The sequence below is a fragment of the Mustela nigripes genome, chromosome 8, assembly GCF_022355385.1.
Source record: "Mustela nigripes isolate SB6536 chromosome 8, MUSNIG.SB6536, whole genome shotgun sequence".
Taxonomy (NCBI): Eukaryota; Metazoa; Chordata; class Mammalia; order Carnivora; family Mustelidae; genus Mustela; species Mustela nigripes.
This window is the reverse complement of record NC_081564.1, coordinates 16,966,286-16,982,592: the sequence shown is the minus strand read 5'-3', so window position 1 is coordinate 16,982,592 and position 16,307 is coordinate 16,966,286. Positions and strand designations below refer to the sequence as shown.

At 41.6% G+C, this 16,307-nt stretch overlaps 1 protein-coding gene across 3 annotated transcripts in view; it reads left to right on the top strand.

The window, feature by feature from the left end:
* Positions 1-16,307, top strand: part of SART3 (spliceosome associated factor 3, U4/U6 recycling protein) — a 38,053-nt gene that overhangs the window by 11,502 nt on the left and 10,244 nt on the right. For 2 of the 3 annotated variants that reach the window (XR_009405905.1, XM_059408613.1), the window contains exons 4-12: positions 3,303-3,487; positions 4,586-4,691; positions 5,956-6,080; positions 9,796-9,951; positions 10,670-10,808; positions 11,289-11,396; positions 11,833-11,910; positions 12,036-12,094; positions 13,042-13,151. Coding sequence is in view for 2 of the 3 variants with exons in the window: in XM_059408613.1 (XP_059264596.1) it covers positions 3,303-3,487; positions 4,586-4,691; positions 5,956-6,080; positions 9,796-9,951; positions 10,670-10,808; positions 11,289-11,396; positions 11,833-11,910; positions 12,036-12,094; positions 13,042-13,151 (1,066 nt within the window). In the remaining variant the exon portion in view is untranslated. The remainder of the gene's footprint in view (positions 1-3,302; positions 3,488-4,585; positions 4,692-5,955; positions 6,081-9,795; positions 9,952-10,669; positions 10,809-11,288; positions 11,397-11,832; positions 11,911-12,035; positions 12,095-13,041; positions 13,152-16,307) is intronic. The other variant, XM_059408614.1, reaches the window with a different exon arrangement.

The following is a 16,307-nucleotide window of genomic DNA, read 5'->3' as shown; positions in this document are numbered from 1 at the left end:
TCAGCCTGCTACTTCTCCGCCATCTTGACTCCTCCGACTCAAAGATTTCATTTATTTGAAAGAGAGAGATTGAGAGAGAGCATGAGAGTGGGGTGAAGGGCAGAGGAAGAGACAGACTTGCTGGTGAAAAGAGAGCCCGATGTGGGACTTGATCCTGGGACTCCAGGATCATGATCTGAGCCGCAGGCAGCTGCTTAACCAACGGAGCCACCCAGCCACCCACGCCCGCTGTCTGTGGTTTTCATTTGAGGATATTTGGTTTTAAAATACAGTTAGGAGAAATGTTTGTCGTAAAGGAGTGAGCATATTCACACCCAGCATTTTTTTGGTGGGGAGAACTTTCGTGGTATTTTCAGATGACTAAAGGTTGCCTTTTATTTGTTTTTTTTAAAAGATTTTATTTATTTATTTGACACAGAGATCACAAGCAGGCAGAGTGGCAGGCAGAGAGAGGGGGAGAGCAGGCTGAGCAGAGAGCCTGATGTGGGGCTCAATCCCAGGACCCTGAGATCATGAACTGAGCCGAAGGCTGAGGCTTTAACCCACTGAGCCACCTAGGTGCCCCTAAAGGTTGCCTTTTGTACATAGTTTGGATTTTTAGAAGTTTTGGACAGAATGCTTTTTTTTTTTTAATATTAAAAAGCTTTGAAAAACTTATTTTATTTTAAAAAATATTTTATTTATTTATTTGACAGACAGAGATCACAAGTAGGCAGAGAGGCAGGCAGAGAGAGAGAGAAAGAAGGAGGCTCCCTGCTGAGCAGAGAGCCTGTGCAGGGCTCGATCCCAGGACCCTGAGATCATGACCTGAGCCGAAGGCAGAGGCTTTAACCCACTGAGCCACCCAGGTGCCCCCAAAACTTCTTATTTTAAAATAAGTTTAGATTTACAGGATAGTAGTACAGAGAGTTCCTAAACTTCATCTTGCTTTCCTCAGTATCCTGTAACTACTATACAAAATCAAAACCAGAGAATTGATCTTAGTACAATGTTCGTGTCTGCTTCTGTGATGTTTTACCCCATGTGTAGATTCTGGTAACCACCACTGCAGTTGACTTATGGAACCTCCATCACCACACAGGTGTACGCTGTGCATTGTCTGCTTGTGTTGAATTTTTGCTAGCGCAAGTGGAGTAGACACCTTCTCTCGAAGTTTCTTTACCCTCCCCTGTTGGCAGTATGATTCTCTAAATATGCTTTTTACCTATAGGACACATCAGAGAATGCTATGGACAAAACTTTTTTTTTTTTTTTTAAGTTTTAAAAATTTCTCCCTTTTTAAAAATTTTTAAATTTATTTTTTAAAGATTTTATGTATTTGAGGGCCGCCTGGGTGGCTCAGTGGGTTAAGCCTCTGCCTTTAGCTCGGGTCATGATCTCAGGGTCCTGGGATCGAGCCCTGCACAGGCTCTCTGCTCAGCAGGGAGCCTGCTTCCCCTTCTCTCTCTGCCTGCCTCTCTGCCTACTTGTGATCTCTCTGTCAAATAAATAAAATCTTTAAAATAAATAAATAAAAGCCCCATTTCTATTAAAAAAAAACAAAGATTTTATGTATTTTAGAGAGAGTGTGCACTTGCAAGTGTGGGCTGGGGAGCAGGGAGGAGCAGAGGAAGAGGAACAAGCAGGCTCTGTGCTCAGCCTGACCCAGAGATGATGACCTGAGCTGAAATCAAGAGTTGGATGCCCAACTGACTGAGCCACCCAGGTGTCCCCACCACCCCCAAATTTCCCCAGATTTTCTCCTTTTAAATTAAACATCCTTCTTCCATATCTGGTTTTCCCCACTGTGGGCATTTCCCCTTTTGACAGGCACTGGAACTTGAAGATAGACTGCCCGGAGGAAGAGCATTTTCCATGTGCCTTTATCAGCCAAGAGAATTGATCAGTTTTTAGTTTTTATAATCCAGATACTGAAAATTACAGGTGTTTTGTGAATATGAAATTCCCCTATTATGTGCTTTTAGTGTTCTTGGGTCTCTGCTCCAATCTGTCCATGTGGCTTCTTAGAACCTTTTGACAGTTCCAAGGGCTTGACGCTCCCATGTTTTTTGATGATCCTGGAACCCCTCTGTGAATGTCTCAGAGTCATCATTAACAGTACCTCCCCAGTCTAATGTTTTCTGGTCCTTGATGGTTTACAGTCACCCTGTTGTGGGGCTGCCACTGTCAGTGCTGAGGTCAGTGTGCCTTTCGTTCCCCAGTTGCTTCAGGGCTGCTGGGGGTCTGGAAGCCAGATAACTGTGCTTCTCAGATTAGGTCTCTTAAAGTAGTTTTGAATGGGGGTCCGTGGGGTTCTTATGTTAGTTTCAGGAGCCCTAGAGCATGGAAGTTATGTCCCTTGTTTTGTGAATGTTCGGAAGTCACTTTGGCCTGCTTTAAGAGTCACATGCTCTACCAATTGAGTCAGCCAGGCACCCCCTCTTCCTTTGTTGTTTTGCATCCCATATGGCTGCTCTGTATTGGTGAGCTAAAACAGAGTAGCTAACAAAGTTTGGCTAAGTTCATTGAAATAAATCCTCGGGAAAACACAGTAATTGTCAAATCAGCTTTATCTTCTAAGTATTTTTATTTTACAAGGTTAATGGATAGGCCTGTGAAATATTTTCAGATCTCTGAAAGGTGACTTAATGTGTAAAACGTGTGCATTGGGAACCACTGCATTCCTAAAGAGTTTAATGTATGTGCTGCCCAAGCAAGCACTCCTAAAGAGTTTAATTCATTAGTCTGCTCTTAAAGCTGCAGGGGTGAGTGTATATAAAGTTTAAGAAGAAAGTGACAAAAAAAAAGGGCGATCGGGTCTTTTCTGTTGCTGTTTAAACATCATTATAAAGAAAGACTTAAAATACAGACATCTGGTTACAGAATTGGTGGTTTTAATTTGTTCTTTGATTTTGACCAGAAGGCTTAAAAAGATTCAAAAGTTAAAAAATTCTAAGCTTTGAAATCTTTCTGAAAGTACTCAGATTTATAACTATTTGCATTGAATATTTTCATTGAATTGCTTCCATTTTAATAAATAGGCTTTTTAATCATGAGCATATTACATATTACCTGCTGGCATATTCTGTTTATGCAGTAAAATGGCAATAATTGTAACCTAGTAGAGACATTAAGATACACTTTCCTTTCTAGCTGCAGTATTAGTAATTTATGTACATTGGATGCTTGTTGGTGTGCTCTTACCTTTTTGTGTGAATGAGTATTGTTTTGGTGGGCGTATTTCTTTTGTGACTCAGCGGAACAAAAGTTTTGATCTTTGGGTATTTCATATCCTGAATTAATAGAGCACTTCTCCTTCTTAGGTCCTAACATTTGGCTGGAGTATGGCCAGTACTCAGTTGGTGGAATTGGTCAGAAAGGTGGCCTTGAGAAAGTCCGTTCTGTGTTTGAAAGGGCGCTCTCGTCAGTCGGCTTACATATGACCAAAGGACTCGCCATCTGGGAGGCTTACAGGGAGTTCGAAAGTGCCGTTGTGGAAGCTGCCCGGGTGAGTGGCCTGGTCTCTGTGACCAGTGCTTGCCTTCAGCTAGTTGGGGCTGTCTTTGTAAGTGGCCTCGGAAGAACACAGTTGACGAAATGGTCCTCGCCAGTCTCTTAGTGAGTGGGCAGTGAAGTAAAATCAGTAGTATTTGTGGAACAAGAAAGATTTCTTTGACTAAAAGCAGATGACCTTATAATTTTTCTGATATTTAAAAATACTACTTCAGTTATTGGTTCCAGGTGAATACACCAGAATAACTATATCTCTTAAAAGAAATGTATATATATTAGTCATGTCCAATAATAACTGGCAAGAGGTGTAAGAGATTTGACCTCATCATAATTGGATTTTTTTTGAACTCTGACTCAAGGGTTTATAGTCCCCTCCCAGTGTTCCCTCTCCCGCGTGTGTGTGTGCGCGCGCGCATGCACACCATCCGTAACTAGTGGAGCCCTCTAGTAGTTAGATGGTTATTATTAAAGTAGCCCAGTCCCTTGTTGATTACATCCCTGTTGAGGAAGTCTGTAGTGGTGCCTTCAGCTCACTCCGATGGAGGCATCGGGGCTAACTCCTTTGGCTGACATTTGTGGCCCTCCAGCAGCAGACATAACCCTGTGTGGGCTCTGCTCCCATGTGCCACTCCACAGTTGTGCACTTGTTGGCCACTGTACTTAACACGGTTCCTTCGACTGGGAGTCCGTTTCCTCCTCTTACTATGGCAGGAGAGCCTGTAGATGCATCCCAACTGCCTACTCCTCTCGGAGTCTGTGATGCTTTCCTCCCTTCATAAAAAACCTCAGCCTTAAACACCAGTCGAAAGCAAGCCTTGTGATACTTTCTTTCCTGATGTTTCATTGTAGTCATTTGTGCATATGTTGTCAGTATATACATTTCTAACATTCCTTTTTGCTTTTCACCCAGTCGGAAACACTTAGTAGCAAAGACATTTATTTTTGTGCCTCTCCCAGCATTTGACATAATACCTCATGTATCAGAGGTCATATAAACGTATTTTTAGTTTGAACTAAAAAATTTGTTGCAATATTTTTTTTGAAGTAGGAAGGATTGCCAAGTTTGTCATTTACTACAAATTTGCTTCTTTAGCCCATAGCTGGCTTCCTTTCCCCTTTTGACCGGGAACAAACCTTTGATTCACAGCTGGAGAAAGTCCACAGTCTCTTCCGGCGACAGCTGGCGATCCCGCTCTATGGTAAGAGAAATGGACCTGTCGACAGCTGGCCCTCCGTGGTTTTTAAAATGCTTTGGGGCATGTCCTGTCGTTAGGTCTTGCCCAGCACCCTGTGAGACAGATGTTGCTGGTGTTCTTACTCTCACTGGACAGTGTCACTGTGGACGAGGCCTTTGGTTAAAAATGTACCTTGAATTGTTAATGGTCCAAGAGGATTGAGGGTCAGCAGGCAGACCTGGAAGCCAGACTTCCTGACTCGCAGTATTCTCTATTTTCACTGTTGGAGAGGTAGAGTTACTATAAAGAATAGGGAAACGAACCCCCCTGTGTTTTCTGGGGAAACTTTATTGAGTAAGAGCTCCATGGTGAGCATTTTCTCTTTAGCAGTAACCTCTTCCATATCAGAGTGAGGATTTCCCACAGGCTTATAGCATTCTTCTGTGGGGGTGATTGGTTCCGTAGCCCTGTTGGTTGGAAGTGTTCATACCTGAATTTCTTGGGGGTTTGGTAAGGATTTTCTTGTTTGGGTGAATATATTTTGGTAAGCCAAGCCTTGAAACTCTGGAGCTAGAGCTAGAGCATGAGCAGCGTCTGGAGGATTTTTCTGGGCATGGGAAGAGTTTTGTGCTGCCATCTTGTTTGTTCTTCAGGCGTAGTTTCACATTGTACACCCTTGGCACCTCTGGACAACTGCTTGAGCCCATACGTAATTGCTCTTTCTACTTCGTGGCTTATTTGGATTTGATTTAACAAATTATAAAGTGGCTTTCCAGTTGAATCCTTGGGTGACATGCAGAAAAGGCTAGAACTGAGCAGCCTGCAGGTTTCATCTCCCATAGCAATGTGATGTGGCATAGTACAGTGAGTAGAGCATGTACTTGAGCCAGACTGCCTGGTTCAAGGCCTTGATCTACTGTGACCTGCAAACAATTGATGTAACCCTTTACTTGCGTTTCCTCAACTGCAAAATGGAGATCATGGTAGAATCTACTCCCTAGAGCTGGGAGGATTGGATGAATTAGTGGATGGAAAGTTTAGATCATAGGAAGCACTAGGTAAGTGTTGCTATTATTTAATTAACTGATGGATTAATTGGTAGGGCTTCCGGGGAAATTGCTTTGAGACAGAATCTAAGGTCAAGTCTGGGCCCAGTAGAAGATTCGAGCATAAGAGTTGCTGTGGTCACTGGTGGGAGGGGCTGGCATCCTCCGAGTCTCATGGTTTCATCTCTGGGTTGATGAAACTCAGTGGCAAGACCTATGGGGCTGAATCCATCTCTCAATAGATATGGAGGCCACATTTGCAGAGTATGAAGAGTGGTCAGAAGACCCAATACCAGAGTCGGTAATTCAGAACTATAACAAAGCACTACAGCAGTTGGAGAGATACAAACCCTATGAAGAAGCACTGGTAAGTGTTGGCCTCTTTATAGTGAACTTCTCGCTGCAAATTTTTCCCTAATCAATAGTTGCATCTTTAAAATTTATTTTGTTGTGAAATCTATAGAGTGTATAAATGTGTGCATACAGTTTACATACTAATAATAAAGTAAACATCCATGTACCCACCACCCAGGTTAAGAAATAGAACATTGCCAGTACCTTAGAAGTCTCCTATGTGCCCCTCTCCGATTGCCTCCTCTTCCCTCTCCCGAGAGGTAATCACTTTCCTGACTTTTGTGATAATCGTTCCCTTGCTTTTCTTTATAGTTTTACAACCTCTGACCATATCCTTGATTAATATATTGTTTAATTTTGCTTGTCTTTGAGCTTTTATGTAATGGAATCATGCTGTGTATTTCACTGAACGTTTTTGTGGGTTGTACTTGTACTGATCAGTATAGTCTGTTTTCACGGCCATGAAGTCGTATGTGTATGCCACACTTTATACATCCGTGTTCCTAGCCGGGTCGTTTTCCAGTTTGTTGCTAGGAGGAGCAGCATGTTTCTGGCCTTTCTTGCGCATGTCTCTCAGTGCACACAGGAATAGGCTTTCTCCAGAGGGCATCCCCAGGAGGACTTGCTGGATCAAAGGATTGTGCCGAACTGTTTTCTGTGTTCTCAGTTGGTACTCCTGCCCAGGAGTTCTCACTGAACCAAGGGTTTTCCTTGGTCTTCCCAGCCTTTGATACTGACCTAATTATGAGCCACTGAGATGGGTCTGAAGTTGTAGTTTTAATCTGCATTTCCCTGATTGCTAACAAAAGTTGAGCATTTGTTCCACATCTGTTGGCCATTCGGATGTCTTTTTATGTGAGGCGCCTGGTGAAGTCTGACTCATTTTTCTTTCATCTGTATTTTTTTCTAATTAATTCTTAGGAATCCTGGATCATATTCCTTCTTTTGGTTGTATGTATTATAGAAGCTTCCCCCAGGTTTGTGGTTTGTCTTTTTAGTTTTTTAATGGTGTCTTTTGTTGAGCAGTTCTCAGTTGTACTCTAATTGGGTTTATCATTCTTTCTCTTACGGTTTCTGCTTTTACGCTTAAGAAATCTCTCCAGGTTCCAAACTCATGAATAATCTTAGCTCTCTTTTCTTCCAGAAGTTCATAGCTGTGTATTTCATGTTTAGATCTTTATATGGAATTGATTTTTGTATATGGCGTGAGGCGAGGGCCAGTTTTGTTTTTCCATACAACCAGTTGTTCCGGCACTGATTTTGATAGTTCCATCCTCCCCGCATTGATGTGCTAGCCCACATCTGTCATAGATCAGCTGTCCATCTATTTCTGGGCTTTCTCTTCTGCCCCACTGGCTTAAATTACACTGTCCTAATAATGACAGTTTTGTAAGGTTTTTGTTTGTTTGTTTGTTTTTTAAATTCTTTTGAGAGAGAGAACACAAGGAGAGGTGAGAGGCAGAGGGGGAAAGCAGGCTCTCTGCTGAGCAGGGAACCCAATGTGGGGCTTGATCCCAGGACTCTAGGATCAGGACCTGAGCTGAAGGCAGACGCTTAACCATCTGAGCCACCCAGGTGCCCCAGTTTCCTAAGTTTTGCTTGTAGGTAACATGAATCCCATCCACGTTGTTCCTCTTCAAGAGTGTCTTCTCTTTCTTTCTTTAGTTCTTAATAACTTGGGTTTAGAATCAGCTTTTCAGATTTTATTTAAAAAACCTGTTGAATTTTGTATTGGAATTGCACTGATCAATTGGGAGAAGACTACATCTTAGAAATATTGAATCTTCTAATCTATGAATGTGGTATAGGCCTTTGCTACTTAGGCCTTATCTTTCTCTAAAGTTTTATAAATTTATAATTTCATCTGGTCCCTTGAACACATTTTTTTAGACCTATTTCTAAGATATTTTTGATCGTATTGAAAATGCCACCTTTTTAAAAAGATTTGCTTTTCTAATTGTTCTTGCTATATAAATTATAATTTGGTTTTTATACTAATTTTTTTGTCTGTTGAACTTTCTAAATTTTTATTAATGATCAGTAGATTTTTTTTGATTTTGGATTTTCCGTGTTGACCATAATATTTGGTTTTTGACCATAATACTGTTTGTAATAAGTGGTGTTTTTCTACCTGTCTTGGTCTTAGAATACTTTCAGCTACATTTACCATGCCTCAGACTTATCCTTGTGTTTTCTTGTCCTGTTTGACCTGCAAGTCATCCTTGTTAGCAGTTAATCTTGAATTATACAGCCCCAGCTTCCTTACATTCACTACATGCATTTCCCACTTCCTTTGCTCTTCTTCCCTTGTATCCCGGAGCTTTCATCTGGAATCATTTTTATTTTGCTCCAGGTACACCCTTTAAAGTCACCTGCCCTGGATATTTGCTGGTAACAGATTTTCTCAGTTTTAATTTGAAAAGGTCTTCACTTTGCTCTTCTTAAAAGTTCATTTCTCAGGATGTAGAATTCTAGATCGAAAGTTACGTGTCCTGTCTTCCTGGCTCCTGTTGTTGCTGTTGAGACGTCGGCTTCTGTGATGGCAGTCCTTGTTTTTTCTCTGGCCCATTTTAAAGTCTCACAGGTTTTGTTTGATGTCCCACAGTTTCAGTATAGTAGGTCCAGGGTGGATATCTTTGTATTTATCTTGTTCGTGGTTGGTTGGGCTTGTTGGCTCTGTTTTTGGTATCTTGTGGCATAGTAAGAACAGTGACTTTGAGAGCCAGGCCACCTCAAGTTCGAATGTTAGCTCTGCCAGTTGCTAGCTCTCTGACTTTGAGCTTGTCCTTACCCTCCGTGTGTTTCAGTCCCCTCGAATGTATTATGGGATGATAATGATCCCCACTGTGAAGATCAAATCCTTAATATATCTTACACCAGCAAAAGCTTAACCTTCATCTAGATATTTCTTGTGTCTTTGCCAGTTTGCTGATGATTTTCAAGATGTTTTTTATATCGAATCCAGCAGTTTTAGTAGTTTTCAGTGGCAGTCTCTCTGGGTAACCCGTTTGTCATTAAAACTAGAAACTGAGATCAGACATCCTCTTTCTCTACTCAGAGCATGTGTGCTCTCCTGCTGGCCAGCCTGTAAATGACTGGTAGGTAGTTGTATTTCTTAAAGCCTCTTTAATGAAATCTTCAGCTAGTTCATTTTGTTACGACCATTAGAAGAGTATAGCTGAAGAGGAAGGTTGTATAGGGATTTTGTCTGAAAAGAAGTTTGATTTTAGTTCTTTGGCTCAGTAAATATTCAGCCTAGCCTCTTTCATGTTCTGCATGTGCCTGCACGCTAGCAGGAGCTGATACTGGAATGAGAAGCCTTGGAATGAAGGCAGCAAATCGCTCCAGTGTGGATGTGTTCACTCCACTCAGTAGGCTGAGAAAGTGACTTCTGTTTTGGAGGGATGGCTGTCCATGGTCACTGGCAAAGGTGTTTCTCTTTCATTTAGTTGCTGATGGATGCTCCCATCAAAAGCCCCCTGTGGCCCGAGGGTGGGTTTGGAAAAGGGTTCGTGGAACCTTTCTAACTGTTGCCATGAAGAGGCGCTATGGACTCTTAGTCTGCCCGTCGTGTTGTAGACCCGGCATGCCAGAGGTTCTGCGAGTGGGAATGGGGGATTTTTACTGACATAGCCAGTCTTGCCAGAATTTACTATGAAGATATGTTGTGCTTCCTAACAGTGTCAGGTAGCTCATTTCAATCTCATTATGCTTCCCTTTTGCCTTAGTTGCAAGCAGAGGCACCCAGGCTGGCTGAATATCAAGCGTACATTGACTTTGAGATGAAAATTGGTGACCCTGCTCGCGTGCAATTGATTTTCGAGCGTGCCCTCGTCGAGAACTGCCTTGTCCCAGACCTGTGGATCCGCTACAGTCAGTTCCTCGTAAGACCACTCGACTTCTGGTTTCTTTCCTTCTTACCGATTGAGAGCCTGTTCGAAGAAAACCAGCAGGAGTGTCGGGAGTTAGTTCTGTGCCACCCCTCTCTGCTTCCTCATTTTCCCCTCATCCTCCTTTCCCCTCTGCCAACTCACTCAGGGAGTTCTTCCGGTGTTCCAAGTCATTGCAGACCGACACTGTAAAAAAAATTTGCACAGTCTTCTTACTGAGGATTTTAAGACAGATTACTTTTTTCTTGTAACTTTTCATTATGGGAAAAAACGTAAGCATTAGAACATAGATTAATAAGGTGAAACCTCGTGGGCTCATCACCCAGCTCTAATAGTTAACTCATGGCACTAGTCTAATTTCGTCTGTGTCCTTAATCTTCTTCCTCTTCCATGGGATTTTGAAGCAGATCCCAAAGGTCACATTTCATTGGTAAATATTTCAATACATGTATATAAAAGATTTGAATCAGGATCCAGGCAGGGTCCATCCATTAGGATTGGCTGATGTCTCTCAAGGTTGTTTTCCTCTATTGGTTCCTTCTCTACCTCTCTTCTTCTACCCTAACTCCTCATAATTTCTTTGTTGAAGAAACCAGTCACGAGAGGCGTTTCTAAAGAAATTTGTCAGCTGGTTATGCTGGGGATGTGTCATGGATGGTAAAGTCTGTAACGGTAGCACTTTCTCTCCTAACTCTGGACTTTTTAATCGTAGGATCGGCAGCTGAAAGTAAAGGATTTGGTTTTATCTGTACATAACCGTGCTGTTAGAAACTGCCCATGGACAGTTGCCCTATGGAGTCGTTACCTCTTGGCCATGGAAAGACATGGAGTTGACCATCAAGTGATTTCTGGTGCGAATGTTTTTGTGGGAAGACTCTAAAGCTTTCTGTCCCAGGCCAGAAACCTAGTGCTGTGACAGTCATTAAATCAGCCTTCCCGTGGGTGTTAGCTTTGGGACATAGGGTGTTAGTGACAGAAAAGACCCTAAGTGGGAGATAAACTGATCATAAGCTTTTAACATGCTAACATTTCATTGTGATTTTCTGGGAATTTGGCATCTTTTTTCCAAACCTACTGACCCAGAATTCTTTTAGTGCGGGGCATCTTGTGGAACATGCCCTTTCTAGAACAAAGTTCATGTAAATCCTGGAGGCTCTTTTTTTTTTTTTAAAAAAAAACATTTCTCTCTAGCTCATTTCACTTTGTTTCCCCCTGTCATTATTATGAAGTCATATAGTATTGGATAGTAGAGGTTTTTATAACAATCTCAGTAATTTGTATTAACTTCTTTTTGAACTGGTAACAAATCCTGGCTTATTCTTCAATTCCAGTGACATTTGAGAAAGCTTTGAGCGCTGGCTTCATTCAGGCCACTGATTATGTGGAGATTTGGCAGGCGTACCTTGATTACCTGAGGAGAAGGGTTGATTTCAAACAAGGTATTTAAATTCAAGTGTCAGATTCAGTTCCGAATTCTTTCCTAACATGTCTTTCAGTGAGTTATCCCAGTTGCCCAGATACATCACGATGAGGCAAATGGTGTAGACCAGCCATTGACAACTGTTTCCCCCGGAATTTTCACTTTTAAATCCTTAAGTCCTCTTGTGAATTGTAAGGGAAGATACTTAGGGTCCTTATGTTCTATACCGAGTCCTGCCAGCACTGTCCATAATGTGCTATTTGTTCCAGTGTCTTTCTCCCCAACCACATGATGAGGGCAGGACTGGCAATTTTATTTCTGTGTCTCCAGCCTGATGCCAGGTGCACAGCAGGCTCCCAGGAGTTTCACTGTAGAATTAAAAAAAAAAAAAAAAAAAAAAAAAAGACATGGTATGCGGTTTCTTGAAGCCAAACCTCTCTTGCAACTCCTGACAGATTCCAGTAAAGAGCTGGAAGAGCTGAGGTCTGCGTTCACTCGCGCCTTGGAGTATCTGAAGCAGGAGGTGGAGGAGCGTAAGTGTGGCTTCACCTGCTCCTCCCTGCGGTTGTCTTTCCCCTACTTGGTGGGCATGCCTTCTCCGGCAGAGGCTCTTGGTCTTTAGATTCTTCTCTAATTTTGGCTGCTTCTCTTCTTAAAGGTTTTAATGAGAGCGGAGATCCAAGCTGCATGATCATGCAGAACTGGGCTAGGATCGAGGTAAGTGTTTTTGACAGATGTGCCAGTGACATGCACCTTTGAGGGACATGTTTGTAACGATGTGGCTGCCGTTGCATCAGAATCCCCGGTGATAGTCTGGGGTCTGTAGAGATTTGTGCTCTGTATCTAGCTTGGTGCACGTTCATCTGTATCTTAGAGAAAACACTAGCACTTGGGAAAGAAGTACACAGCAAACCTCGGAATGCCAGGAATTGACTCATGGACTTCTGCCCCCCTCCCCTTGGTGTCTGGTTCGTGAGAGGATCTCGGGTGTGTACCGTCTGCCAGGCATTTTACTGTGTGCTGGCGAGATGAGGGGAATCCTGCTCCGTGCTCCCAAGTCTTTGATCCCCTATGGGAGATAGAAATTTGACAGATAATTAAGGGATATAACGAATTCAATGTTGTTGTTGGGCCAAGGACCCCAAGTGAGTAAGGTATGGAATCTGCCCTTGATCAAGTCACAGAGTTGCGAATTCTCATCCTCTTTTATTTTCTGAGGGAGTCAGGTCAAAGAACCAGTGTCTGTCAGGTTCAGAGGGGTTCACTTGCCCAAGTCACTTAATAAATGGCAGAGCTGGGACCTCCTCCTAGATCGGTCTTTCTTTTCTCCACATTGCACTCAGATTAAATGCTTGTCGTTAAGCTTGATAAAAATAAAAAATGACTAGTCAGTTCTGTTTTAAGTACCTGTGGGTTCCTGCTCATTGCTCTCAAATAGACAGGCAAATAGGCAGACAGCTTAAGCCTTGTCTCCTCTGAAAGCCTGAAGTGGTTGAGCTGGGTGTGCTGCTGTGGTCAGTGGCTGGGAAATATCCAGGGAGTCATGGAACACCGATTGTCAGTGAGGGGTTTTAAGGCACGTCTGTTTGAGGCATGCTTTGTAATGGGTGCCAGTGTGCTAAGGTTTGCATCTTTTCCTAAAGGAGCCTGTTAATGCATTTTAGGCTCGACTGTGCAATAATATGCAGAAGGCTCGGGAACTCTGGGACAGCATCATGACCAAAGGGAATGCCAAATATGCCAACATGTGGCTCGAGTATTACAACCTGGAAAGGTAATTGGCTTGGGGGCGGGGTTGGTGGTGCCTGTCAGGGGTAAGCTGTGTTAAGTCCTGGCTGACTCCTGCTGGCCTTGGCTTGCCCCTCACCACAGGGCCCTGGCCTCTGGCAGCCTGTCCTTTGTTCGCAGCTCTGTGTGTACTGGGAGAGGCTAGGGAACTCAACCTGAAATTTTGTGTCTGGGCTTGTCATACAGCCATATGTTTCTTTCTGTTATTTTGGTTTTTGGATAGAAATATTTTATTTAAGTTTTGGGGGAACTATTTTTTGTATTTGCTTTGTATGTAAAAGTGGAAAATATTAAAAAGCAAGGAGAAAAACCCCGAAGTTAATCTACAGTGGCAGACTCAGAGACATAACCCATTAGCTAATGCTTTGGGTATATTCTTTGAGATTTTTCTATGCTTAACTTTTTTTTTCCTGAAGAAAATACAGTGACAGTGTACGTGTTAGAAATCTCTAAAACTACTTTAAATAAATGTAACCAGTAGTACTTATATCATGGGGAAGATGTAAAGAATATGACCAGCCTTTCTGTTCATTGTATCTTGAATGTTGCATCTCAATAAATACATTTTCAGGGGTGCCTGGGTGGCTCAGTAGGTGAAGCCTCTGCCTTCAGCTCAGATCATGATGTCGGGGTCCTGGGATCGAGCCCCACATCAGGCTCTCTGCTCAGTGGGAAGCCTGCTTCTCCCTCTCTCTTTATCTGCCTCTCTGCCTACTTGTGATCTCTCTCTATTTATAAAATAAATAAATAAAATCTTAAAAACTATATATATATATATATTTATTTTCATATATTTTTTTCATTTTTGAGTGTTTTGGTTTTTTTCCCCAATTTAAAAAATAACACATGCTCAAATTTAAATGAAACATTTGCCAAACTATGTGGTGGAAAGTTTATTACCATCTCACCCCTAGAGATGACCACTATTAAAGCTTTTTGAGGGGGTGCCTGGGAGGCTCAGTTGGTTAAGCATCTGCCTTTGACTCAGGTCATGATCCCAGGGTCCTGGGCTCCCTGCTCTGTTCCTCTCCCTCTGCCTGCTGCTCCCCCTGCTTATGCTCTTTCTCTCTGTCAAATAAATAAATAAAGTCTTTAAAAAACAAAAAGCTTCTTGAATATTCCTCTGGGTCAGCAACTCTCAAATTTTTTGGTCTCAGGACTCCTTAAACTCTTAAAATTTGAGAATCCTGAGAAGCTTTTGTTCATGCGAATCATATATGTTTAATATTACCATATTAGAAATGCTGACAAATATTATTAAATATCAATATCAGCATATTAGAAAACTGAGAAATGAAAAGTTATTTGTCGAAATAATAAATTGATTACATTTAACACAAAGAATATATTTTTTATGAAAAATGTTTTCCAAACCCGAAAATAATTTAGGGAGAAAAGTGGCATGGTTTTGTTATCTTTGCAAGTGTCCTTAGTCTGGCTTGGAAGATAGCTGGATTCTGATGTCTGTTTCTGCATTCACTGTTGTGAATTCTCATTGAAAAATAAGAGGAAAATTTGGCTTCATACGTACGTGTAGGAGGTTAGAAGAAAGGGGTATTTCACCTTCCCAGATAATTGTGGATATTCTTTCATATTAGAGCAAAATTAGCAAGTGGTTGTTTCTTAAATAGTTGCAGTGTGGAATCTGAAACCATTTAACATTGAATTTCTTTGTACTTTCAATAGACCTTTTATCTACACACAATTCTGTGACAGCCATTGTTCCATTTGGAGAATACTCATTCACTAAGTCATGTAGCTCTTCCCAGTATGGACACATTTCATCATGCATTATTTAACAAATTATATTTGTTCATATCCTCAGTGATCTTAGAAAAGTTTTTTTTTTTTTTTTTTTTTAAATTTATTTATGAGAGAATGTGCATATGCAAGCGTGAGGTGCAAAGGGAGAGTAAGAAAGAGAATCTCAGGCTGACTCCCCATGGAGCATGGAGCCTGACTGGGGGGCTCAATCCCACGACTCCCAAGATCCTGATCTGAGCTGAAACCAAGAGTCAGACGCTCAACCCACTGAGCCACCCAGGTAGGTGCCCTAATAGAAAAGTCTTTTAAAGTAGGAAGCTGTCAAACTGAAAGTGGCAGATACAGATTTTCCAAAATTCTGATTTTCACTTAAAAGCTGCCATTTTATCATGGCAACAAATATGGCCAGGGGTTTTTTTTGAAGTGACAGACTTCTTCATTAATTTTCAAAAATGTCTGCCAAATACTCAGGTCTACGTACCACTATTTTTGCCGCTGAGCTGTTTTCTCAAGTAAAAATGGTGTTCCATGAAAAAACAAACTAGTACAGTTTACACCCCAAACAGAAAGATAGGCTTTTCTTTGTGATGACCATTGTACTTTGGTGTGCAGAGAAAGTGCTTTAAATGTTCACATAAAGCACATCTACTTCTGTCGCACAAAATGTGAGAAATATGTGCTCAGCCTCGATTTGTGACAGGGGCCACCGTAGCTTTTGCACCATCAGTGCAGATGTCAACACAGTGAAAAAGTCAGTGTTCAATAATAAAGTAGTTTTGACTTTGCAGATCGCCTGAAAGGGTCTTAAGAGACCTTTAGTGGTACATGGATTCTACTTTGAAAACTGCTGGTGTAATTTTTTTCCCCAGTATTCTAATATATATTTATAATAAATATAAAATATACATACATTTATATAAATATAAAAATACACATAAAAGTGTATTTTTAAGTTTTTTAAAATAGAAATGGGAACATAGTGTTTTCGTAACTGTTGAAAGAAAACATAGTTTTTAATTACTGTGATGAGCAGTGTATCTTTCCATGTGTGAATCACATTGTGTAACTCTGGGCATGAAATCTGACTGTCCTCTGGATTGGTGATTCTCCCCTTGGATAGGATGGCCTTCTAGAATTTCTCCCAAGTTATCAAGTTAGTGTTGCATTCTTGGATTCCCCCACCTGTGTTGCAGGTGCCAGTGCTATAAAGGCTGGACTCCTGGTCTCAGACTACTGTCCCAGGTGCATTTTCTAGCAGCATCTCCTTGCTAATGGAAAGAATAACTTAGAAGAAAGCCTTAGTTTTGACTGGAGGAAAGAGGAGAAAACATTTCAAGTGGCGTAGTACAAAGAGCTGTGGATAATTTGGGAAGCCAGA